The following is a 24,916-nucleotide window of genomic DNA, read 5'->3' as shown; positions in this document are numbered from 1 at the left end:
GTGCACTGGGCATTGCTCCCCAAGTGGGGCCGTCTACCGTGGAGGAGGGTGGAGCTGCCGTGGCCTGAGCAGCCTGCACCTGACCGTGTGTGGACAGCGGCGGGCGATGAGAAGAGACGGGACGGTGGGAAATTGTGTCTTGAGGGAGAGGGTGAGGCTTGGGGCTGTGGGCGCCTGAAGGCCACTGGACACAGGCCTGGGCCTCCGAGGAGAGGCTGGCCCATGGAAGAGCCTGCGTGGCCTGGGGCGTGAGCCCTGTGGGTCGTGGTGGTGGGTTTTACAGCCAGCCCCAGTCTGCGCCTCCCAGGTGGTTGGTCCCAGGTGCTGGGCAGGTGGACGGCAGGACCACAGGCTGAGGAGGGATCCTGGGTCCCACATGCACATCTTTAGGGAGAGGGGTCTGGGGGGGGCAGGGACACCATGTGGCACCCAGGGTCAGGGCAGGTTGCTGCCGGGCAGCCTCTGCTGCAGAGACTCTCAGGGTGGGGTGGGAAGTGTGCCTGGGTCGCAACGCAGGGGTCCCAAGAGACCACGGGGAGTGTTTTGGGGCCATGGACGGCAAGAGTGCAGGAAACCTCCAAATTTGCAGAGAAGGAGGTGGCTGGAGGTTATCCTGGGTAGAGGGAGGTCTGAGGCTGTGAGTGCCAAGTGAGGGGCAAGGTACAAAGGCTTCTGAAAAACAGGGATAGGAAGAGAGTTGCCACCTGAGCCTGCCCCACCTGGGCGTGTGCCCACCTGAGCCCCTCCTCACCTGGGCGTGTGCCCACCTGAGCCCCTCCTCACCTGGGCGTGTGCCCACCTGCTCCTCACCTGGGCGTGTGCCCACCTGCCCCTCCTCACCTGGGCGTGTGCCCACCTGCTCCTCACCTGAGCGTGTGCCCACCTGCTCCTCACCTGAGCGTGTGCCCACCTGAGCCCCTCCTCACCTGGGCGTGTGCCCACCTGCTCCTCACCTGAGCTTGCTCCACCTGTGGGCCCCGTTGGTCATGGTGAAGCCACCTGTCTCCAGCTGCTGGATGTGCATGGCCAGGAGGTGGGCCGAGGGCAGGGTGGGCTGTGCCCGGAAGCGCCGCCCTTCCATCAGACACAGGCTGTCGCTCTTCAGGAAGACCTGGTGGTCCAGCCGGGGCGTGGGCCGGGGAGAGACAGGGCGTGGTCAGAGCAGGAGCCTCGCTGGGGCCAGTGCAGCCCAACCAGTCCCAGCTGGTCCTGCGTTCTCCACGCTCGGGGTCTGCCCGGCTCTCTGAATTAGCTTCCAGTCCCGAATGTGCCTGGATGGTTGGACTTGGCTCACACCTGCAGGGTCTTAAGCTTGCATGGCCCTGACGGCCGCTGGGAGGCTTTGCGCCTCCTGCCACTGAAATGGTGAGTCCCTGTCTTTGCTACTGAAATGGTGAGTCCCTGTCTTTGCTCTCTGCTGGACTCCAGGAAAGTGCCAGGTGACCCAGCTACCCCAGCTTCCCTAAATGAGACCCTGGCCAGTGCAGGCCCTGCTCTGTGTGTCCAGCAAGGACAGGCAGGAGCCCTCCCACCCGCGGACAGCTGTGGCTGGGGCCTGAGGCCGAGCTCTGAGACCCAGGACGGGACAGGCTCTGGCTGCTGTGGGGCTCGTCCGTGTCATTTTGGGGGATGCCCCCTCACTTCCGCGGTGCTTCCTTGTTCATTATCTCACGAGGCCACCCCTGCCGTCCTGGGGGAGATCCAGCTTGGTCAAGCTCAGGCCCCAGCCACAGACCTCAGTGCTGTCCTCTGGGCACCTGTGCTCTGTGAGAGGAACTCAGGCCAGCAGGGCCCCGTGACTGAGCAGGGGGGACACCTTTGCACAGGCGGCAGCAGAGGCCCCGCCGGGAGATGACTCCTGGGCCTCACTGAGGCCACCCTGGCTGGGCCATCTGCACACACTCAGTGGTGCCTGCGTCTGGGCGCGGCAGACTCTGCAGAGCAGGTTGTTTAGGAGGGGGCCTCGGTGCACGAAAGCCGCAGGCCATGTAAAGTGCTGGTACCTCCACGGCTTTCAGCTCCTCCATGACCTCTGCTATCTTTGCAGGCAGAATTCTCCAGGCCTGAAATGGAAGCACAGGTGAGACTCCTGCGGCCGCGCGGGTGCCCACCCCCGCCTCGGGGCCCGAGGGGGACGCACGGGGGACTGCCTCACGGCCAGGTGCTCCAGCCCGCTCAGGATCTGCATGGCTGTCGCGAAGTTTCTCTGCTCATAGCAAGATTTTGCAATCAGCAAAAATTTGGACAGCAAGTTCACCTGCAGCTGCAATGAGAAAATGGCACATTCAGCGTCTTCTGGTTCAAGATGAACAAAGGGAATATTTGAGAACCTGTTAAAATCACCCAGAGCCAAGACACAAGAGCGTGTGCTGCATCACGTGTGTGGAAAGGAAGCGGCTGTGTGGACGCAGGTGAGCGGCGGCTGTGGCCGTAGAGGGGCTGGGCTGGCAGGATGGGGTGGGCATGACTTAAAAAAACAAAATAAAAGCAATGCCTGATACATGGAAAGATTTGAAAAGAAGTCCACCCTCCCTTCTCAAAAGCAAGATTGTGCCAGGACGCACCTCCCCAGGCAGCTTCAGGACTGGAAAAGGCGTCCCCACCCAGGCAGAGGCCACTGTCATGTCCACAGGCAGATGGGGAGCCATAGGCAGCTCCTTGCCCACCCCCCCAACCCTCCACGCTGAGCCCGTGGCAGGAGTGTTTGGGTGCAGTCCCTGGGGGGTGCCTGAGTGCCCCCCTCCTCCGGGGCTCTGGTTGGCGGTGATGACCTGGCCGGCTTCGGTCCTGGCGGTGACGACCCGGCCGGCTTCGGTCCTGGCGGTGATGACCCGGCTGGCTTTGGTGGGAACAATCATGGGTGGTGAATGCCCCACCCAGCAGGATTCGTATTCTGAGCTGTCCCAAGAGGCTGCGTTCTCGGATCTACTTCTAGGGCTTCAAGAAGATTCTGGAGAACTCAGCTGACCCCTCCTGTTGGAGCTGCCTGTCCCTGAGGAATCACCTTGGCCTGGGCCATCCTTTAGTGGAAACCAAGGCTGCAGAGTCCAGCTGGATGCCGTCCCCTGGCTCGACTCCTTTTTTCTTTGAGACGGAGTCTCGCTCTGTCGCCAGGCTGGAGTGCAGTGGTGCGATCTCGGCTCACTGCAGCCTCTGCCTCCTGGGTTCAAGCGATTCTCCTGCCTCAGCCTCCCAAGTAGCTGGGACTACAGGCGCCCGCCACCACGCCTGGCTAATTTTTGTATATTTAGTAGAGACAGGGTTTCCCCGTGTTGGTCAGGCTGGTGTGGAACTCCTGACCTTGTGATCTTCCTGCTTTAGCCTCCCAAAGTGCTGAGATTACAGGCGTGATCATTTTTGTATTTTTATTAGAGATGGGGTTTCACCATGTTGGCCAGGCTGGTCTTGAACTTCTGACCTTGTCATCCACCCACTTCAGCCTCCCAGAGTGCTGGGGTTACAGGCGTGATCATTTTTGTATTTTTATTAGAGATGGCGTTTCACCATGTTGGCCAGGCTGGTCTTGAACTTCTGACCTTGTCATCCACCCACTTCAGCCTCCCAGAGTGCTGGGGTTACAGGCGTGAGCCACTGTGCCTGCCCTTGGGCTCGACTCTTGTCTGCAGGGACCCTGTGCAGCTGAAGACGCCTGAGATGATCCTGTGTTTGTCCCGACGGCGGCCCCAGCTCTCCTGCCCGAGTGCCTTGAGAGGGGCTTGAGAAGTGTTTACCGGATACACGTTCTACGCTGACGTCTCAGTCTGTCTCTTCATCGGTTTAAGCAGATGCAAAGTGTGTAATTTTGAGGTAAAACTGTTTCACCACCCTTTTTCATTTTTGTCTTAACCTTTTGATTTTTTATTGTAAGCAGCATGTAGAGGATTTTCCCTTGTAGCCTTTTCTAAGTGCGCAGGTCAGCCGTGTTAACTACGTCCACATTGAGCAACAGATCTCTGTGACGTTCCGTCTTCCCAAACAGAAACTCGGTCCCCGTTCAGCACGAGCTCCCGGCACCCACTGCCCACCCCCGGCGCCTGCCCTGCTGCTTCGTCTCTGGGAATCCGGCACCTCCAGGCGCCTCGTGTACGTGGAGCCGTACGGGTGTCCGGGCTTCATGACTGGCTCATTTCCCTGAGCCCGAGTCCCTCGAGGTTCCTCTCCCTGACGCAGGTGTCAGAATTTCCTTCCTGTTAAGGCCGAGTAAACTCTCAAGATACGAAAAGACCACATTTTCTTTATCGGTTCTTCCCTCCATGGACGTGGGGGTGCCGCCACCTCTTGGCTATGGTGTTGCATACTTTTAAACAAATCTGAAGAAACCAAAGCCCTGTTTTGCTTTCAAACTCTCCAATCTTAGTTTTTATTTTTTTGAGAGAGGGTCTCGCACCGTCGCCTAGGCTGCCATGGTGTGACCTCAGCCCACTGCACCCTCCACCTCCGGGGCTCCGGTGATCCTCCCACCTCAGCCTCCCGAGGAGCTGGGATTCTAGGTGTGTGCCACCAGCCTGGATACTTTTTTATATTTTCAGTGGAGATGGGGTTTCGCTGTGTTGTCCAGGCTGGTCTCAACTCCTGGGCTCGAGCGATCTGCCCTCCTCAGCCTCCCAAAGGGCTGGGGTTACAGGCATCAGCCGCCGCGGCTGGCCTGCATTTTCTTAAGGTGAGAAATTTTACGCTGTTTTTTCCTGCGCTTCCGTCTCCACCTTGCCTCCCTCCGGACGTCGTCTAAACGGAGCCACCGAGACACTGTCTGAACGGAAACACTGATCCCCCGTTTTCCTAAGGTGATAAATTTTACTCCGTTTTTTTCTTGCCCTTGTCTCCACCTCGCCTCCCTCCAGGCCTCGTCAGAATCCCCGAGTGCTGTGATTGACCTCTGCTGCCCTCTGCTCAGATTCTGAATTTTAACAATTTTCTGGGGTCCTGAATTTACAAATGTGAAGCTCAGTGTCCTGGAACGTTCTGACAGCCCAGCCATTGATACACAATACGTCAAGACATCGTGTATCTAACACTCGTTAGATGGATGAGTGTGGTCTCACATGAGTGGGTCTCCGGCGAGGTCTGTCCCCTCCCACGTGGAGCTGAGGGGCCCGTCCTGAGTGATCCGCGGCTCCCTTTTGCTAACGGGGATGCGGCAGGAGTGCCGAGCTCTGTCCCGGCCACGCTGGGCGCCGGCAGCCCTGGGTGTGAGCCTGCACAGCTCCTGCCCACCCCGCAGACCTGGACACGGGCACGTGACCAGGCGAGCGGCCATCCTGGAGACCCTCAGGCAGGGCCCCCGCAGGCTCGAGGTGGTCTCAGGTTGGGAGGGGTGGTCCTCCACCCGCTGGGGCAGCTCGGGGTGAGGGAGCGCCCAGGACGCTGCGGGTTGGCCAGGTGTCAGCCAGCTGTCCTTGTGCTCATCCTCACGAAGCCCAGCTACGCGGGCCGTGTGTGAAGGCTCTGGTTTAGGGAAATCACATTTTGATGTCCCTCATGGTACTGGGAAAACCGTGGATCAGCGCAAACGGGCAGCCAGGCTCTCTGTTCCCATGTCCCGCGCTGGTGTGCCCTGGCAATAAGTCCCCAAAGCTGGAAAATTCTCCCCAAGGGAGGAGAGAAGGTGGCACCTCTGCCTTCCTTTACAGGCCCCGGAGTTGCCTGCGGCGTTGGGGGGGCGTGAAGGAATAACAGGAAGGGAAGCTCTGTCTACCGTGGAGGTGGCTTTGCCGCCTGGCAGGGAGGTACTGCACCTTGGTGGACTGTGAGCAGCTCCTGGTTCCCCCAGAGCCTTCGGCCCACTCTGGGACGGCAGCAGGGACAGCAGTGATGGGGTTCATGGCTGGGAGTCCTGTTCCTTGGGCCCAAGTTTGCTTTCAGAGAGCTCCGACCTAGGAGAGGGTGGGTGTCCACCCATGGGCCGAGGCTGCCTCTTCCCTGCTGTGGGGGAGGGGTCCTGTCATCCTGAGTCTTCCCCAGCCCACGACAGCCAAGCCCCAGCTGAGCTCAGGTATGAGGAGATCAGAGGCCTCTGTCATAGGGTGTCTGTCCGCTGGGTGAAGGCATCCGCTGGGTGAAGGTGCAGACCCCTGGGGCTGGGGGACTCTGACCTCCTGAGAACCTGTGGACCCTGATGCCTCCTGGGCAGGTGGGCCCCGTGAGGGATGAGCTGGTCAAGGCAGGTGACTCTCGGGGCCGCACAGGGCCCTGCCTGACAGCAAGTGGGGCAGGTCAGGTGAGGAGCCCTCAGTCCAGCCCAAGGCCCACAGGACCTAGAAGAGGCCGAGACTGGGCCCTGGCGCTAGAGCTTGACCTTGACCTTGTTCAGACCACGGAGCTGATTTGTTCCACAGACTGAGAATCCACAATGACCTTTCGGCCGGGAGGAGCCCAGGGTGGTGTCACAAACACCAGCCCAGGGGCCAGGCTCAGGCACAGAGGGGTGGGGCCCTGGGGTGGGCATGGGGTGCTGTGGCGGAGCCCAGTGCTGGGGGTGGTGCACGAGGGACCTGTGTGGTGAGCACAGGTAGGGGTGGTAGGAGTGGTGGGTGCAGCTTGCCCTGGGTCTCCAGGTGGCCCACAGCGGAGGATCACCCACCACTGAGGGGAGCCATCTGTGGCTGCAGATGGGGACATGGCTGGAGACGTGGCTGGGCACGTGGAGATGTGGCTGTGGGCGTGGCCAGGCACATGGAGATGTGGCTGTGGACGTGGCTGGGCGCGTGGAGATGTGGCTGTGGGCATGGCCGGGCATGTGGAGATGTGGCTGTGGACGTGGCTGGGCACGTGGAGATGTGGCTGTGGACGTGACTCTGGACGTGGGAGGCATTGCTGGGGGAGAGCTGGGAGTGCAGCTGACCCCCTGCCCCCTGTGCCCTGCTCCCCTCAGCCTTGGGTCCGGTGTGGCTCCGAGGGACATGGAGTTGGGTTCACTGCATTGGGAAAGGGTTCAGGCCATGGCCTTACAGGAGGCACTGCCACCCCCGGGCAGGTGGGCACCATGCCCGTGTTGGCCTCGGAACTATAGGGTGCCCACCTTGGAGGTGTGGCTGGTCACAATCTCTGCAGCCACCCAGGTGCTGACGTCATCCGCGTTTCTTAGAAGCTGTAACAGATACTTGTCCTGAACGTAATTGGGCAGAAATAAGCTGCAGGTTTTGGCCGAAAGAGAGTCAGAAGAGCTGGCTCTGGAAGAGAAATGTGGCCCCCGTCACCCCAGGAGATGTGCAGGTGGCCCTGCCCGGCCCCGGGCTGCTGGTGCGGGGTGGGCTGGGGTCGGGCCACGAGGCTGCTCCGACGGGCAGACACCGCTCTCTCGCATCTCCAGAGACAACAGCCATCTCCTGCTGGTCAGGAGCGCCCATGACACTCTTACAGGGAGCCCCTGAGACCCTCCACCGCCGCTCCCAGCCGAGGGCCCCGGACGCTCACTTGGGGATGGCGGTGCTCTTGTCCATGACGCCCAGGGCCCGTGAGTTCAGGAAGTGGACCGGGTGGCACTTTTGAAACAACTCCTGCCCAGACCGTGGAAACGAGGTTCAGGCTTCCATCCCTTAGGGCCTTGTGGCCAAGGCAGGGTCCCAGGGAGCCAGGGAGGGTGGGGGTTTTCTGGGGGCCATCTCTGCAATCCCAGGTTCAATGCCCACCCAACAGTCCACGGGGTCCACCACAGGGCTCCCCACGTGCTTGGCCCCCAGGGGCTCATGGCATCCAGGGCAGCCCTCATGACAGCAGGTGGATCACTAGGTTGGCATCACTGCTACGTGATGTGGGGTCCCGGGATGGCAGGGACCTGGGAAGAGGCCACCTGAGGACTGGCTGTGGCGGCGGCAGAGATGCTGGGCAGGGCCCTGGCAGCTGGGTGGGGCACAAGGAACTGGGTTGGTCCAGCTCTGGCAGAGGGACTGAGGGGAGAGACTCAGCACCCCACATGGCCCTCAGGGCGTCCTCTAGTGCCTGTGAGGCCAGAGTGCTGGGCAGAGGCAGGACAAGCCCCAGCGGGCAAGGGTCTGGAGAGGACTCACAGCTGCCTGAACCTGTGCACCTGGCCACCACCCCCAACCTGTGCACTCGGCAGCTGCCCCTTCTCTGCCCGTCTGTTCCTCTGGGAAGCAGCTGCTGAGGGCCCTGTGGGCGCCAAGTGTCTCTGGGGCCCCTACTCGCAGGTGGCCGGGGCACGGATCCTCGTCCTCCTCACCTGCTGTAGCAGCGTAAGCTGGCTGAAGAGCTGATGAGTGCTGTACTCGGTCAGGAAGTAGGGCCCCTTCTCGCTGGTCTTGGCGCAGGGGCCGTAGAAGTCCTCGAGGAAGCAGGGCTTGGGCAGGGCCGCGGCGATGGTGTAGGGACGCTCCTTGTGCGGCGGCAGCACCAGCCCGTTGCCTCGGGGCAGCCTCCAGGGGAAGCTCTGCAGGGCAGGCCAGGCACTGAGGGGCCCAAGCTCCGTGTCCCCTCCAGGTCAGGGGTCCAGGGAGGCAGGGCAGGGTGAGGACCAGGTCAGGTCCAAGTCCAGGACTCCTCAGACTGGCCCAGCCAGAGACAGACAGCAGCCTGCCCACCCATAGCTGTGCTGGCACAAGGATGCCTGTCCTGGTCACTTTGGCAGGTCCCCCAGGGGCAGGATGCTGAGGGTTAATGGAAAGGGCATTTATCTCCCCGCAATGGCTTCTTCCACCTTAGTCTCTGGCCTGAGGGTCAGAAGGTTGGGGTCAGTGAGTCACAGCAGGACCCTCCTCACCTGAGCACCTGGGACAGGGCAGGAGGTGCCAGCCCAGCAGGGCTGCCTGCGACCGGGAACATGGAGGGCATATGTGAATGTGCACGTGTGCATATGAGGCTGCATGCGTGTATGTGTGGATGTGTGAGGGTGCGTGTGTGTGGATTGTGTGTGTGCATGTGGATGTGTGATGGTGTGTGTGTGGATTGTGTGAGTGCACGCAGGTGTGCCCGTGTGGATGTGTGTGATGTGCACAGGTATGTGCACACAGGTGTATGTGCACATGTCTATATGTATGCATGTATATGGGTGTGCCCATGTGCACGTGTGTGTGTATGTGTGGACTGTGTGAGTGCATGTGTGTGCATGTGGATGTGTGAAGGTGCGTGTGTGTGTGTGTATTGTGTGAGTGCACGCAGGTGTGCCCGTGTGGGTGTGAGATGTGTACAGGTATGTATGTGCACACAGGTATATGTGCACACATCTATATGTATGCATGTATATGGGTGTGCCCATGTGCACGTGTGTGTATGTGTGGACTGTGTGAGTGCATGTGTGTGCATGTGGATGTGTGAAGGTGCGTGTGTGTGTGTATTGTGTGAGTGCACGCAGGTATGCCCATGTGGGTGTGAGATGTGCACAGGTATGTATGTGCACACAGGTGTATGTGCACACAGGTATATGTGCACACATCTATATGTATGCATGTATATGGGTGTGCCCATGTGCACGTGTGTGTGTGTGCATGCACCAGCTGTGCCCTTGAGGCTGAGCTCAGGGAGCCACATCCGCCTGTCCACGGAGGCCCTCCCCTGAGAAAGGACCCCACCTTCTGGATGCCGTCCTCTGAGAGCCTCTTACAGAGGGCGTTGAAGGGTCTGGCATCCTCCTCGGCCTCCCTGGGGTTCTCCAGGTCGGTGCTACGAGGGCTGCCCTCGGCCCGCCGGTCCATGCCCACCTCCAGGAGGCCCAGCAGGTGCTTGGCAGAGCCGTCCAGGGGTAGGATCTAGGCAGAAGCACGGTGGTGGGGGGGTCACTGCCACCTTCTGGAGGAGGGCGGCACCTCCGCTGTGGGAGCCCAGGGTGCACCTGCCCAGCTCGGCGCCACGGTCACCTTGGAGGAGATGAAGTCCTCCAGCTTCCCCAGCAGCCCGCTGTTCCGAGTGAAGTCCACGGTGTAGCAGTCCTCCACCCAGGCCTGCAGGACGCAGAGGCTCCGCCTGTAGATCTTGGTGAAGGTCGAGGTGGGGTCCTGGTGGGCCCTGGAGACGCGGGGGAGCTGCTGAGCTGCCAGGATGTGGGAGTCGGGGGCAGAGGCCCAGGGGCTGCGTGAGGTTCTCCCGGAGAGGCATTGTGGGACCAGGCTCCATGAGTGCAGGGGGCTTAGGGGGCTGGGTGTCTTCTGTGGGTCCCTCCCCCAAGGCAGGAGCTGGCTGGCTGATGGCCTAAGGTGCCCAGCCTGGGCATATGGGGGCAAGGGGGTGCATGGCATGTCCTGAGGGGGCATCAGGTCAGCCCAGAGAGAGGCAGAGCCCCTCCCCCCTTGGCCCACCACCCCTCTCCTGACCCCAGCTGCTGGCCATGGGTCCAGAGGGAGGCTGGGGGCCGGCAGGACCCTCTGCTTGGTGCTCCCCCTTCCCCCCAGCTGACCTTCTGGCTCTCACTGCCTGCCCACCTGCCCTCCGCTTTCCTCCCGGGCCAGCAGGAAGAGACCCCGACTCCCCCAGGTCCCCTCCCAGAGCTCCCAGGTGCCCAGGCCACCGCCCTCCTGTCCCAGCTGCTTTCTCAGCATCCGTGTGTGTCCCCACCTCCATCCAGACCTCCAGCCAGGCTTCCCTGGCCCCTCACCCCTTTGGGTCGGCAGGGGCCACCTCATTCTTCATGGGGGCTAAACCAGGCCCATGGGCGCCCACCCTGCCCCAGGAGCGCGGTACCTGGTCAGCGTGCTGTTGATGCGGTCGAGGAGGAAGTGCAGGAAGTCCTGGGGTGTGCAGAAGTAGCGGAAGGTGTAGAGGAACTGCTGCACGTAGCCCTCCAGGAAGGCGTCGCTGTGGGACAGGACGGGGTGGCAGTGAGGCAGCCGGGTGGCCTCACCCCAGGGCTCAGCTAGTGTTCTGGGGGTGTGATGGCATGTGTGTGTGTGCGTTCTCTTTGTGTATCGCTGTCAGGAGAATCCCCGGAGAAATTAAAGGGGGGACATGGATAACAATTCCCAACTACTTCCAGCACCAGGGCCTTTTTTTTTTGGGCAGACTTTTGCTCGTCACCCAGGCTGGAGTGCGGTGGCGCGATCTCGGCTCACGACAGCCTCCTCCTCCTGGGTTCAAGCAATTCTTGCCTCAGCCTCCCAAGTAGCTGGGACTACAGGCACCCGCCACCACGCCCAGTTAATTTTTGTATTTCAGTAGAGACGGGGTTTCACCATGTTTCCCAGGTTGGTGTCAAACTCCTGACCTCAGGTGATCCACCTGCCTCGGCCTCCCAAAGTGCTGGGGTGACAGGTGTGAGCCACCGCGCCCGGCTGAACACCAGGGCCTTTCTGAACGCGGCCTGTGCGGGACTTTGGTGTCTCCACTTGCAGGACCCGTGAGCTCTGGAAGCTGAGGGAGCCGGTGCCTCGGGACTGGGCGCAACGCTGCATGCTCAGAGGTTCTGGCTCTTCACTGGGTGAAACTGGGCCACCCTCAGGAGACACTGGCCAGGGCCCTGCATGTGGGTCTGGGACTGTCCTGGGAGCCCAACGGCCACGGCCAGGAAGCCGAGGTCCAGCAAGGCCACCTCCCACACTGGAGGAGTCTCAGGCAGGAAACGGCGTGGCCCTGGAACAAGGGGCCTGGTCACCTGCTCACCTGGGGGCCGAGGACACAGGTGGCCACAGCTCACGCCAGGCCCTACACAGCTCCAGCCCCAGGCTGCCCTGCAAAGGTGATGCCCACCAGGTCCGCAGAGTAGAGAAGCCCCTCGTGACCACATGCACGGTCAGGAGACGCTCCTTTCATGGAAGCACAGTGCTCACACTTACACCGTGCAAGCCACAAACTCCACAACCAGAGATGCACACCACACGTGCACACAAGCCACACAGAACTCCACAACCAGACACACACACCACACCCATGCACACACACCACACTACACCCCACACCACACATACGTGCACACACGCCACACTACACCCCACATCACACACCACACACACACCACACTACACCCCACAGCACACATACGTGCACATACACCACACTATACCCCACACCACACACACACCACACTATACCCCACACCACACACCACACACACACACTACACCCCACACCGCACACCACACACATACCACACTATACCCCACACCACACACCACACACACACCACACTATACCCCACACCACACACCACACACACACCACACTATACTCCACACCACACACCACGCACACACCACACTACCCCACACCACACACACACCACACTATACCCACCACACACACACACCACACTATACCCCACACCACACACCACACTATACCCCACACCACACACCACACACACACCACACTATACCCCACACCACACACCACACACACACCACACTATACCCCACACCACACGCCACACACCACACACACACCACACTATACCCCACACCACACACCACACACACACACCATACTATACCCCACACCGCACACCACACACCACACACACACACCACACTATACCCCACACTGCACACCACACAACACACCACACTATACCCCACACCACACACACCACACACCCCACACACACACCACACTATACCCCACACCACACACCACACACACACACACACCACACTATACCCCACACCACACACCACACACACACCACACTACCCCACACCACAGATCACACACGTGCACACACACTATACCCCATACCGTCCCTGCAGCCAGTGTGCACACGGAGCGGGGGCTGCAGAATCACCCAGCCTCGCCCGTCCCTGGAGCTCATGACCCGGGTGTTCTGACCCGGTGAGTTGGATAGAGTCCAGGCCACATCACTGAGCTGCCCGTGTGTGTGATTTTTGGAAGCCGTTCCGTGAGTTAATTATGTAGGGCGGGTTCCCCAGCACCTCCAGGGACCACCAGGCGCACCCTGAGACCCGGTGCCCAGGTCCACAGGCGGCGGAGGCCACTCTGGCCTGGGGCTCTGCAAAGCTGCCGGCGGCATCTAGTGCACGTTGGCCTAAACCCTAAACCCCGATTAAACATTTTTCTAAACTACAAAGCGCGAACAGCCTAGCTGAGGGGCAAGGGCACACTCCCCACCTCTCTTCAGCACCCAGGGCTACGTCTCCCTTTCGGGGTGAGCTTTTCTCCCGACGCACCTGGAGTACAGATAGGCCATGAGCCCCAGCGGCGTCCCGGCCTGCAGGATTCGGGCCTTCTGCCGGCCGCCCGGGTGCTTGTTGACGTTGTAGAAGATGAGTGAGGAGGACTCGTCCAGGGGGCTGAAGTCCAGCGTGTCGCAGGGCGCGGCCGCGATGTTCACGATCACCGGGAGGGCGCAGGGCTCCAGGCCCCAGCGCTCCGCGTATAGGACCTGCCGGGCGGGACACAGGCACTCGGTCGCTCCGCCCCTCGCCCCAGGGCTTCCTTCCGTTGGACCCTCAAATCAGGGCCCCTTTTATGATTTCACACGGACAGATTTGCCGCGTCCGACAGCGGGAGGCCCGTCTGAAGCTGCTGCCGCCCGGAGCAGAGCGGGGCCCGGAGCCCACTTGCCTGCAGATACTTCTTGACCAAGCTGAGGAACTGCACCCTGGATTTCATTTCTTCCAGCTGCCCTTTCAGCTTGGACAGCATGGTCTTGACGTCGGACCCTGTGGGCACAGCAGAGTGGGCGGGGGCCGGGCTGCCTGTGGCCGGGGTCTTGGACCTGTGCCCACGCGGGCTTTACCTTTGTTCCTCTTTTCCTTCTGTAAGAGTTTCTGGTAGAACTTGAGGGTCTTGCGGTAGTTTCTTTTCTCCATCATGAGCTGCTGTTCCAGCTCCTGGGGACGAAACACAGCGCCTAAGCCCCAGGCAGCCCCAACACACGTCAGCCACATCCAGGGCCAGGCCCTACCCCGTTGGGGCCTCCCTGGCCTTGGAGACCAGCTGCAGGGTAGGGTCCCATGGAGACAGAGGCCCACCCAGCCAGCGAGGCCGGCCCCGGCCTGGGCAGTGTGTTCTGCGGGACCCTCGGCAGTCCCCAGGCTCACAGGGCAGTGCCCAGTTGGGGCCGGCTACCCCCTGCGTCCCTCACTCACAGGCCCTTGTGTGGGATGCTCAGGGGACTGCCGTGTGACCACCAGCTTGGGCCCTCAGGGGAACCAGACCCCACCCAAATCAGCACCAGGCCCTCCTGCCCAAGCAGGCAGGGCTGTGCCACCTCTGGACACCAAAGTGCATGTTGCGGGCTGGGTTGGGGGCGGGGGGTGGCAGTATGACCTCCCCAGCGTGCATCCCGTGTGTCTTCAGGTGTCTGCCTTTTTACTTTTTAATTTAACTTAATTTTTTTTTTTTTTTTTTTGAGACAGAGTCTAGCTCTGTTGCCCAGGCTGGAGTGCAGTGGTGTGATCTTGGCTCACTGCAAGCTCCGCCTCCCGGGTTTGCGCCATTCTCCTGCCTCAGCCTCCCGAGTAGCTGGGACTACAGGCGCCCGCCACCTCGCCCGGCTAACTTTTTTTTGTATTTTTTAGTAGAGACGGGGTTTCACTGTGTTAGCCAGGATGGTCTCGATCTCCTGACCTCGTGATCTGGAGACGGAGTTTTTCTCTTGTTGCCCAGGTTGGGGTGCAATGGTGCGATCTCAGTTCACTGAAACCTCTGCCTCCCACGTTCAATTGATTCTCCTGCCTCAGCCTCCCGAGTAGCGGGGATTACAGGCGCCCATCACCACACGCCTGGCTAATTTTGTATTTTCAGTAGAGATGAGGTTTCTCCACGTCAGGATGGTCTCAAACTCCCGACCTCAGGTGATCCACCCGCCTCGGCGCCCCAGAGTGCCGGGATTACAGGCGTGAGCCACTGCACCCAGCCGTTTTTAATTTTTATTGACTTTTTAATTTAATTATTATTATTTTTTTTGAGACGAGGTCTTGCTCTATCACTCAGGCTGGAGTGCAGTGGCCTGATTCGCTCTGTTGCCCAGGTGGGAGTGCAACCTCCAACTCCCTGGGTTCAAGCAATTCTCCCATCTCAGCCTCCCAAAGTGCTGGGATTACAGGCATGAGCCACTGCACCAGCCTTGCCTTTCTTTTAAACTTAAGCCCAACGAACACGGATTCCAGCTGTCCTGTGCACACGAGCCCCTGAAGCCCTCCTCCGGGAACCCACTGGCTGCGCTGCGGTGTGTTGGGCAGTGGCCGCAGGGTTTGCCCCGGCCCTTGGCTGCTCTGTAGTGTGAGCGTGAGCGTGAGCGTGTGAGTGTGAGCGCACGCCTGGGGTGCTTCTCCTGAACCTGCCCGGAGTCTGAGTTATTGCCTAGAAGGTGGAGCCAGGGACCTCATCCCCAGGGCTGTCTCCGGGAGGGAAGCAGCACTGAGGCCAGGCAACAGGTCCTGACTGCAGGAGACGGGGGCAAGGGCTGCCGGGCTCTGCTTCACGCACAGACACCAGCTGGGGCTGAGCCTCCTGGGACGGGACTACATTCAGGGAGAGGGCGTCCCGTTGTCCCAGGATGCCTCCCACGCCTCGCCAGGCAGCCCCTCTTCTGAGCACTCCTGTCCTGCGGGACAGGCACACGGGTGTAGAGGCTGGAGGAGGGGTGCCCTGAGGATGGGCTGCCAGGTCAGTGACCCCCGAGACTGCCCTTCCCTCCAGGGGCACAGAGGCAGATACAGCCTCCTCCTGCACCCATGGGGCTTGGCCCATTACTGAGAAGGGTGGTGATTCTGGTGGTGGGGTGTCTGGGAAGCCTTGGGGGCCCATGGGAGCTGGGCCTTGAGCAGCAGGTCTTAGGGGGACTGTGAGGTGCCACGGGGCAGGGGCACCTGGCTGGGGGCAGAGGCAAGAGGCGCGGCAGCCCTTGGCCCACAGCCTCCTGTGAGGGGTTCAGGAGGCGACTGCCCCGAGGGGCTCATCCGTGAACCCATCCACCAGGTTTCCTTTTGTGAAGTGCAGTTGGCTCAGATTCACACGGCCACCCCCTCGCCGTGTCAGCCGCCAGTGATCCGCTCTGTTGATAGTGTTAATTTTTGAATGTTTTTTGCAAATAAAAAAATGCAGGCGACATTTCTGTGTAACTACTTGAGTCCGCTCTATCTGGCGGTTCATGGAGACCGGGTCCCTGTGCTGTCTTCTCCCGTGCACGGGTTCAGCGACGGCAGTGGGGGTGCCACGGAGGGCCAGGCTCCCGGCTACGGCGGTGTGGGCCGTGGTCCCAGCTGTGTAAAGACCAGGCCCTCTGCAGGACCTCGGCCACTAAGCCAGGTTCCCCAAGCCCTCTGGATCCCGCCCGCCCAGCCCAGTGCAACCCCACCTCCCACACTGGGATGCAGGCTGCCTGTGGCTGCCTAAAGTGCAGTGAAATTAAAGTATCAGGTCCTCGGTCACGTGAGCCGTGTTTCCAGAGCTCAGTAGCCACACATGGCTGTTGGCTACCCCGTGGACAGCGTCTAGAACATTCCATCATCAAGGAAGGGACCTGCTGGGCTGGGCGGGTCGAGGTTGGTAAACGCAGGTATCCCCACGGAGCTGTGTTCTGCTGCTGGGGCACCTGGTCCTGGCTTCTGAGGATGGTGGTGGCCACGTCCCCCATGGCCTGCAGCACAGGGCCTTCGTCCGGGCCCCGGAGGTCACCCGCGCCAGGCTCCATCCGGCCCCCTCACCCCCGTCCATTTGCAGAGAGGCTGATGTCGAGAAAATCTCCCGGGAAAGGTCTGTGTACCCCGAGGCGTCCGAGAACCCGGAGGTGGGTGCCTGCGAGCCCGGATGCCCACCCGGCTGGAGTGCAGCTCACGTAGACTCGTCTCGGGGCGGCACCTCCACAGCCTCCGTTCACAGTCAGACTCGACGTCCGTTAGGGGCGTCCCGCATGCGGGAACCACAGGCAGACTCCTTGAGAAGGACGGTCTTGACTGATTGTAATAAATCTACGGGAACTAAGATCCACATCACACACGGGGCGGTGAGGAGGGAAACACGAGGCCAGGCTTCACCAGTGCAGACAGATGGGGGAGGAACCCACACTAGTGCTGTTCACCCGACTCTGGGAGACACGGATGCCGGCTCCACAGCCCCAGGGCACACGGCTGGCGCTGGCAGGTGGGGGTCAGCGCTGAAAGGAGGAAACGCCCACCCACCAGCCGCTCCGGCCGCCCCAGCGAATGGCCCTGGCTGCACTGTGCGCGTTCCGGGCTGCAGACGTGAAAATCTGTCTCCAGCTTGTTTTTGCCCTTGCTGTGTTTCTGAGCCTCCTGTTTTGAAACAGACACAGTAGTTCCTCCAAGAGAAACGTGAGGCTGTGGCCACGGGCTGGACGCTGTGCATTTGGGGGCCGAGTCCTCCTCAGGACACCATGCACTTGGGGCTGAGTTCTCCCTGCTGGACACTGGGCGTTCAGGGTTCTGAGTGCTCCTCACGACGCTGGGCATTTGGGGGCCGAGTGCTCCCTGCTGGACTCCGTGAGTTTTGGGGCCAAGTGCTCCCTGGGGGACGCCGTGCGTTTGGGGCCAGGTCGTTTGGTGTCTGCTACGCAGGCCGCCCTTTCTCTCCCCAGCCCCAGGGGAGGCCTGTGTCCTCGAAGCCCCCGCAGGCCCTGTGTGGGGTGTCCGAGGTGCAGAGGCTGTAGCACCATGTGGGTCTTTCACGTGGCCCAGAAGCTGAATAGAGTGAACGCTTCACAGAGCTTAACCCCTGTCCCCTCACCTGCCCTGAAGAGACGCCGGCTCATGTTCCGGACCGAGTCATAGAGTGGAGGCTGGGAGGCGGCAGGAGAGGAGCAAGTAGGAGCCCCAGGAAGGGCTCTGATGCCCAGAAGCTGGGGGAGGCTTCCCATTGCGGCTCGGGGGTCGAGGCTGATGGTGGTGAGAGAGGTTCCTGGAGCTGATGGCCGCTGGGCCCCTCCTGTCACCTACCCTGGAGTCCTGGGGCTCTGGAGGCTGCGGCCCAGTCGGGGCTCTGGGTCACCGGCCCCGCCCTGAGTCCAGAGCTCTGCGGGCCTCTCCTGCACCCAGGATTCCCCGGTCTAAGACCTCTCTGCTGGCCAGGGAGGAGTTGCAGCTGCTCCTGACCCAGGATGGCACTGCTGGCCAGAAAGCCCAGGCCAGTCTGTGGTGACCAGGCCCAGCCTGGACTTGCTGGGCAGGCGTTTCTGGTATTTTCCTTCACCGCAGAGCGAGGCTGCCCAAGGGCCCGGAGATGGTGCCTGTCCCACAGGAGACACGGCCAAACGCAACCGGGTCACGAGCATGGAGGGGCCTCCTGTGAACCCGTCGCCCCGGCAACCATGGGAGAAAAACCCTTCCGTGCCCCCAGACCTGGAGCCACCAGGAGCACCCGTGCAGACGAGCCTGTCCCGACGTGGAGCTCAGCCCGGGGAGGGGGCCCTGACCATCTTGACGGCCACGGGGTGGGGGCACCAGGACCAGTGTCATCCTGGTGGGGGCTCTGGGTACACGGTGCCGTCCGTCACCTGCAGTGACCGGGAAGCCCTGCTGGAAGGAGGCCCCTGCACCACCCTGCAGTGCCGAGGCCTGGGACTCACCGGACTCTGGGCGTCGGGCAGGGCCCCGTCCACCTGCTGCCGCCCCAGGTCCTTCACGTAGTTGTGGACGTCGGCCCCGAAGCAGTCGGCCTCGTAGAAGGCACTGCACCAGCCGGGGCTGCAGCTCTGGAATCCGGCTGGGCCAGGGGACACGGCCGGGCCGCCCCCCTTGGACCCGGCCAGTCGGGTCACCGCCTCCGCGTCCGAGGCCCCGCCAGCTGGCCGTCCGTCCTCGCCAACCTCAGGCTGCTGCGCTCTCTCGGCTTTTACGGACCTCTGAGGCCGAAACCCCACCTCAAAGTTTCCCCGGGAGAGTGCCTCCGAGTCCACATCCGACACCAAGGTCCTGCTGCTGGTCCTGGCCATGGCTGGCTTCTCTTTTCCTTGAAAGAAAGAGACACGGGTTACGTGGATAGCAGCTCCTGTGGGCGGAGCCCGGGCAGGCTTTACTGGGAGGCTGGTGGTGCCTGCGTGCCCGACGCCCTTCTCTCTTGCACCCACCACGGGCGCCCCTGAGGCACTGCCGCCTCCCAGTGCCGGGGAGATGCTGGGACCCTGAACTGCCGCACGGGCCGGGTTACAGCGAGAGGCCCCTCCCCAGGTGGAGCCCCTCTCTGGGCCCTCACTGGTTCCAAACTTACTCGCCCTGGGGTGGGGCCGGGCCCTGTCCTCGCTGGCTCCACTATCAGCACTGTGTCCCTCTGCCCCCTCACGCTCTCTTTTCTTCTGGAATTTAAAAAGTGGTCCCCAGCTCTGTCCCTGGCTTTCCTGCCATCCAGGAGTGCACAGGCCTCATGCCCCAGTCTGCCTGCCTGGTCTCCGACTTGTTGGAATAGGAACTGGGTCCATCACCAAACCTGGCCACGACCATGGACAGCCTGAGGGTGACCACCGCCACCACCTTGTCCCTAACACCGAGCCTGCTGGCCGGACGCTGGGACTTCCCCAGCCCGGCATTCATGTGCCTTGGGAACCCGGGGCTAACGAGCCAGTAGCCCAGCCCCAGGGTCTTTCGGCAGCTGCTTCTGCCTTGTTACCAAAGCCCCGGGTTCACAGGCCTGCCTCTGCTTGGAGAGGGGATCCCGCCTGGCTCCTGGCGGCTCCCACTGTCCCAGTGACTGGTGACAGAGGACCCCTCACCTCCAAGGCCCCGGGTTCCTGCTCGCCCCCTGGAGAGGACGGCCTTTGGCTGGGGCACCCCTGGGGCAAAGGCAGTGCCGCCAGAGCCGTGCAGTCCGAGGCCGCCAGGACCCCGGGGTGCCCCCTGAACTGTAGAGCACAGAGAAGCCTGCAGAGCTCCTGCCGCGGGACCTGCCCAGCACTTACCCAGGGGGTGCAGCGAGGGCCTCCTGCTGGACGGGGAGCGGGGGCTCCGGCTACTCTCGAGCTGTGACTCAGCGTCCTCAACCGTGCTGACAGCAAGAATGCAGGTCAGGTGGCCGTCCCCACGTCTCCACCCCTGCCCACTGGGAGGAGGCTTCAGTCTCCACAGGGCCAGGCCCACAGGCCCATACGGCCATGCGGAGCCCTCACTGGAGGCAGCAGGAGCTCATCCTCCCGGTCACTAAGGGGGTGGCAGGAGCCAATGGGGTCCCTGGATCATTCACTGCTTGGGGTCCCTGGGGGGCTCTGGAGCAGTCTCTCAGGGCTGCGGGCCGGGGAGGCTGGGGCTGGGGTGGGTGCACTTGTTCACAGCTGTGAGTTTATGCCACACACAGGCACAGGAGCTGCCCGGGCTGCCAGCACTGCATGGAGCTGTGAGCAAGGCAATGTGGGGTGGCCGCTGCCCCACCCAACACGGCTCGGTGCCGGGCCCTGCGGGGTCTGGGGCCGCCTGTCTGGGGGTCTCCTCTCCTCCTTGGGGCCCTCACACTGGTCCCTCTGAGCAGGGAGCCCTGTGGCCAATACTGCCCAGGCCCCCTGCAGCCTCCCGGAGAGCCCCTGCCTCATATTCCCTGCAAGCCCTTTCTTCCTCCAGAAGAAACTCAGGCCCGACGGGAAAGCTGTGGGTCGGCGTCAGGCCCGGGAGGGGCTGTGGGATGGCGTCAGGCCCAGGAGGGGCTGCTGGGACGCCCCCCCAGCTCCACCAAGGGTGGCCCCCTGGAGACGGCAGCCAGACAGAAGCCGAGGGTTGGGAGGGGAAGGCTGGGCCACGTCGGGACAGCAGAGCCCGAGCACAGTGGGTGTCCAGGAGGGGCGGGGATGCAGGGCCGACCTGGGCACCCACCTTGGGGAGGGCGACGCCTGCCCGTTCACCACTCTAAAGAGGTTCTGCAGCAACTTCTCATCCCAGTACAGGTCGCAGAACTTCTCAGAAATGGCGCCGCAGAAAGTGGCAAAGGTGAGATCTTTCAAGGCGAAGATGTACTCCCCTGGTTTTGCAAAACGATGGAGACAAGTGAGATGGTGGCAAGGCTGCTTGTCTGGATTCCTCGTGGCTGATCTCGGCTGCGGGGCTGGGGGGCGGGCGTGGGGCAGCCCTGAGTCCCCTGTGGGGCTCTCCCGGGCCCAGGCCTCCTCTGGGGCATCTGCAGCCCCCACGTACCCATGATCAGAGCCTCCAGCCCATTGTCCAGGTAGCCATCGAAGGCAAATTCCTCCTGGATGAGGCGCGTGGCCTCCTGCAGCGACGGGCAGGCCGTCCTCCCTGGGAGTGGCGAGGCGTCCACGCCGGGCAGACAGGGCCTCCGGTCTGCGGGCCGTGGCCTCTCTGCGACACTGTCTGGGCTCTGGTCATCACGTTCCCCGGCAGGGGTGGCCCTGGGGCCCTCTGGGTCCTGGCCCGGGCGCTCGGTGGCCTTGCTTCGGGGAGGCTTGGGCGGGTGGCGTGGGCCGTGGTGGGCTGTGGTGGGCCCCAGGGTGTCGGGCCTGAGACCCCCGGAAGTGACTCCAGGGGGGACCTGCCCAGATGGCCCTGGCCTTTCAGGCAGCGAAGATGCCTTCATGGGCGAGGCGGGGACTGGAGAGCTGGGAGCTGCCGATGAGGCCTCCTCTGGCTGGTTTGCTGGGGCCCGGGGTGGAGGGCAGGGGCAGCCCTGGGCTGGGTCACTCTGCGCCGACTCCCCAGGAGGCTCTGGGGCTGCTCCCTGGGACCCCGGACCAGGCGCCGGCCCGTCAGGCGTCTTCAGGCTGGGGGACCCAGCGAGGGCCTCTGAGGAGAGCTTCTCACCGTCTCCCTCCCTCTGGCTGCCCCTCTTCTGGGACTCCTCCTGGGCCAAGGCAGGCTGGTCCCTAGGGGAGGAGCGGAGCTCAGGAGGGGCTGCCCGTGCCCGGGACCCAGCAGCTCACGGCTGTGGGGACGGAGCTCACCTGGCCATAACTGCGTCCTGCGCGAGGACGATGGGCTTGAAGTGTGTGGCCTCGGAGGTGAACGCTGCAGGCAGCTGGGTGGCTTCTTCACAGCAGGGGCGCTGGCTGGGCACCGGCCCTGGCACAGCCACAAGCCTGGTGTCGCTGTTCACCGGCAGGAAGCCTGGGGACCCAGGGGGCTGAGGGTGCGGGCGGGCGGAGTGGCCCCAGCACGTGCCACACCACCGGCTCATCCCACCCGGTGTGCGGCTGCCACGTCCCCTCCCGCATGTCCCCAGCGGCTTCCTCTGTGCCCGGCCTGGCCCCCGAACGGAAGGGTGGGTGTGGCTGGTGCTGGGGGGTGGGCCAGGAGGCGGGGACAGGCCAGAAAGACCAGGCCCCACCAGAAGGCTTGGAAGGGCCTGCTGAGGAGGGCTCAGTACAGGGGTGGGTGGGCTCTGTGTGGACTCTGGGAGGGTCTCCAGATGTGGGCTTGGGAGGGCCAGCTGCTGGGAGATGGGAGTGAGAACCTGAAACTGGGGCCTGAGGGACCGGGAGTTTTGGGAGAGATGGGGGCTGGCAGGGGCAGGCAGACTGGGCTGCATTGGCCACGCTGGCCGAGCTCTAGACTTGCTGCCCGGGTTTCCGGGAGGTGCCGGCTGTGTCTGTCCATGCAAAGGTGGGGGCAGCTGTGGTGTGGGGTGCAGGGGCTAGTGGGGCAGCAGGGGCTGGTCGGGACCCCACCTGGGCTGGGCTCTGGGGCTGGTGCCACACTTGGCTTCAGTTCAACCACTGAGAAGGCGTTTTGGAGGCTGATGGTCTCTTCCTCCTGGTACACCTGGGGAGGAGGCGACAGCCCTGGGCCAGGTGACCATGGAGCTCCGCCAGCACCGGCAACACCCACAGGGTGCCCCCCACCCGCCCGCTGGTGCGGTGAAGCTTCCCGATGGGGAGGAGCTGGGTGTGGCGGCCGCACGGCCTTAGCTCTGCCTGGAGAGGGAGCCTTTGGGGCTCCTTTGTCTCCCAATCCAACCAGGTTTCTGTGGGTTCCGGGGAGGGGGAGACGCCGGCACCATGTGAGACTCAGGGCCCTGGGGTGGGTGCTGGGCGGCCATCCTTGGGATCCTGCCCCGATCCTGATCTGGTTCCCTGGGGCCACTGTGGGGCCTTCAGGAGATAGGACCCAAGTGTCCCCCACACCCCCAGACGCACCCACCCCCAGCTCGGTGGTCAGCAGAGACCTGGGGGTGGGGCTGCCGGAGGCGGCCAGGCAGGGGCAAGCGCATGCGGGTGGGAGGAAGCTAAGAGCAGCGGGGGAGGAGGCGGCCCAGCTGTTCTAGCCCCGCCCCACCTGGCAGGTGGAAGCCCTGAGGTGGGCGAGGATTTTCCGGCTGTCCATGCCTCGCTGCAGGAGGTAGCTGCCGCACACCTGGGGGGAGGAGACGGTTCACACGTCCCGACAGGCCTCAGCTACGGCTGCGACCGTCCCCATGTCGCTGGGTCCCCATCTGAAAAAGCTCAGGGCTGCCAGGAGGGTTTCCTGTTTGTTCTCATCGACACCTGACAACAGGCCCGGGACGAGCCTTTCTTAGAGCATTTCCTGAAAAGGGTTCACAGTCGGCCACTGTCCGCCAGGCTCTCTGGGAGGCAGAATCCCAAACCCAACGTTGGCCACAGACCTGGTGGCCTCGGCGCCTGGACACTGGCAGCCCTTGGTCACGTTCACCTGAGCCCCACACCCCCTGCCCCTGGCCACTCCTGTTCTCCCTTTATAAGCCCAGGCCTTGTGCATGTGGGAACTGAGCTCAGCTTCCTTGGCTCTCGGTAGTTACCGAATAAAATCTGCTTTCACTGCTTAGCAGACATCCAGCCGTTTCTAGATCTCATCCTCCCATGGCAGAGGAGGCCTGAGAGGCCCAGAGGGTCTGAGTGACCCGCCCAAGGCCACAGAGCAGTTGAGGCGGAGACGGCTGGGCCCAGGTCCCCAACTCCATGGCCGTCTCCGCTCCTCCAGACACGGCTCCTCCCCAGGAGGTCCTCCTCATCACCCACACATCAGGGTTTGGCTCCTCCCCAGGAGGTCCTCCTCATCACCCACACACGGCTCAGCTCTACCTGCTGGGTGCAGGCGCAGGTCCCAGCAGGAGTGTGTTAGAACCCAGCCCCAAAGCCTGAGTCCAGCGGGGAGATCAGGCAGGGAGGGGCGGGGCTGGTGGGATCCTCAGAGGAGGTGGGGGTTCAGGGTGGGGGGTGGGGTGTGGAGGCCTCTCTCTGCTCCCCTCCAGCAGGGCCTAAAAGCAGGGGTCTGTACGTGGCCACAGGACACCCCTTGCCCCTGCCTTGGCTTCTTGGACAAGTTGGAGAGAGCAGGCTCCACAGGAGGAATGGCCGTGGTGGGGAGCAGCAGAGACCCCCATGCTGTCCGCCCACATGGATGTGGCCATGACGCAAAACCCACTCCCTTCCCCATGCGATGGCTGGGCTGACATCTAGAAACAAGGACCTGGAAACAGAGCTGGTGGCCTCATCACCTGCACACTGGCAGCCTGTGCTCCTCCACCTCCAGCTCACTGAGGGTGGCCACTGCCCACAGTCCTTAGACCCTGGGCTGGGACTATGACAGCGGTGTGGTTACCTTGATGGCCTCGGCCGCGGACGGCCGCTCTGGGGCGCTGCGCCTGGCCATGTCCAGGAGGAGGGTCTTGAGCCTGCGTGGCAGGGCCAGCTTGTGGTTGTGGGGGACACTGAACTTGGCTGCGGTCCACAGGACAGCGGCCACACAGTACACAGAGGCCTGGGCGGGTGGGGAGAGAACAGTGGTGTTGACCGCAGGGCTGTGGGCCACTGTGCCCAGCAGACCTGCCCACGTCAGGCACCCTGAGGGGCACCCAGGCACTGCCCCCACAGAGGGCCTCTCCTCAGGAACCCTCCTCAGCATCTGTCGGGCCCCACCCTGGACCCCCACATCTGCCTCCAGGTCATGGTCCAGGAACCTGCCGGTCAAACTCTCCCCCGTGGTTCTGTCCGTGTTTTAAAACACCTGAGGGTTGGAAGCCTCAACTGGACTTTCCCGCCTTCTGCTCTCCTCACGAAGGCAGCAGCTCGAGGGTCTGAGGAGAACTGGCCGGCACAGTTCCCACCTCACGGTCCCCGCTCCCGGGAGCCCCCCACCCGGTGCTGTGCTGCTACACGGCTAACAAC

At 62.6% G+C, this 24,916-nt stretch overlaps 1 protein-coding gene and 1 long non-coding RNA gene across 2 annotated transcripts in view; one reads left to right on the top strand and one right to left on the bottom strand.

Moving 5' to 3' along the window:
- KNDC1 (kinase non-catalytic C-lobe domain containing 1) overlaps positions 1–24,916 on the bottom strand; it is a 65,144-nt gene that overhangs the window by 2,579 nt on the left and 37,649 nt on the right. Inside the window, exons 10-29 of the mRNA XM_050805554.1 lie at positions 24,351–24,509; positions 23,067–23,144; positions 22,460–22,553; positions 21,737–21,899; positions 20,973–21,658; positions 20,655–20,799; positions 19,754–19,839; positions 18,428–18,810; positions 13,637–13,730; positions 13,462–13,559; positions 13,065–13,279; positions 10,630–10,743; positions 9,810–9,957; positions 9,520–9,701; positions 8,180–8,384; positions 7,414–7,496; positions 7,019–7,169; positions 2,141–2,263; positions 2,004–2,063; positions 954–1,111 (exon numbers count right to left, since the gene is read on the bottom strand). Coding sequence (XP_050661511.1) covers positions 954–1,111; positions 2,004–2,063; positions 2,141–2,263; positions 7,019–7,169; positions 7,414–7,496; positions 8,180–8,384; positions 9,520–9,701; positions 9,810–9,957; positions 10,630–10,743; positions 13,065–13,279; positions 13,462–13,559; positions 13,637–13,730; positions 18,428–18,810; positions 19,754–19,839; positions 20,655–20,799; positions 20,973–21,658; positions 21,737–21,899; positions 22,460–22,553; positions 23,067–23,144; positions 24,351–24,509 — 3,425 coding nt within the window. The remainder of the gene's footprint in view (positions 1–953; positions 1,112–2,003; positions 2,064–2,140; positions 2,264–7,018; positions 7,170–7,413; positions 7,497–8,179; positions 8,385–9,519; positions 9,702–9,809; positions 9,958–10,629; positions 10,744–13,064; positions 13,280–13,461; positions 13,560–13,636; positions 13,731–18,427; positions 18,811–19,753; positions 19,840–20,654; positions 20,800–20,972; positions 21,659–21,736; positions 21,900–22,459; positions 22,554–23,066; positions 23,145–24,350; positions 24,510–24,916) is intronic.
- LOC126963323 (uncharacterized) lies at positions 9,119–9,415 on the top strand. Its single transcript, XR_007729013.1, has 2 exons — positions 9,119–9,163; positions 9,373–9,415. It is a non-coding gene; the product is annotated as an uncharacterized LOC126963323 (long non-coding RNA).

Source organism: Macaca thibetana, chromosome 9 (genome assembly GCF_024542745.1).
Source record: "Macaca thibetana thibetana isolate TM-01 chromosome 9, ASM2454274v1, whole genome shotgun sequence".
Taxonomy (NCBI): domain Eukaryota; kingdom Metazoa; phylum Chordata; class Mammalia; order Primates; family Cercopithecidae; genus Macaca; species Macaca thibetana.
This window is presented reverse-complemented; position numbering and strand designations above follow the sequence as displayed.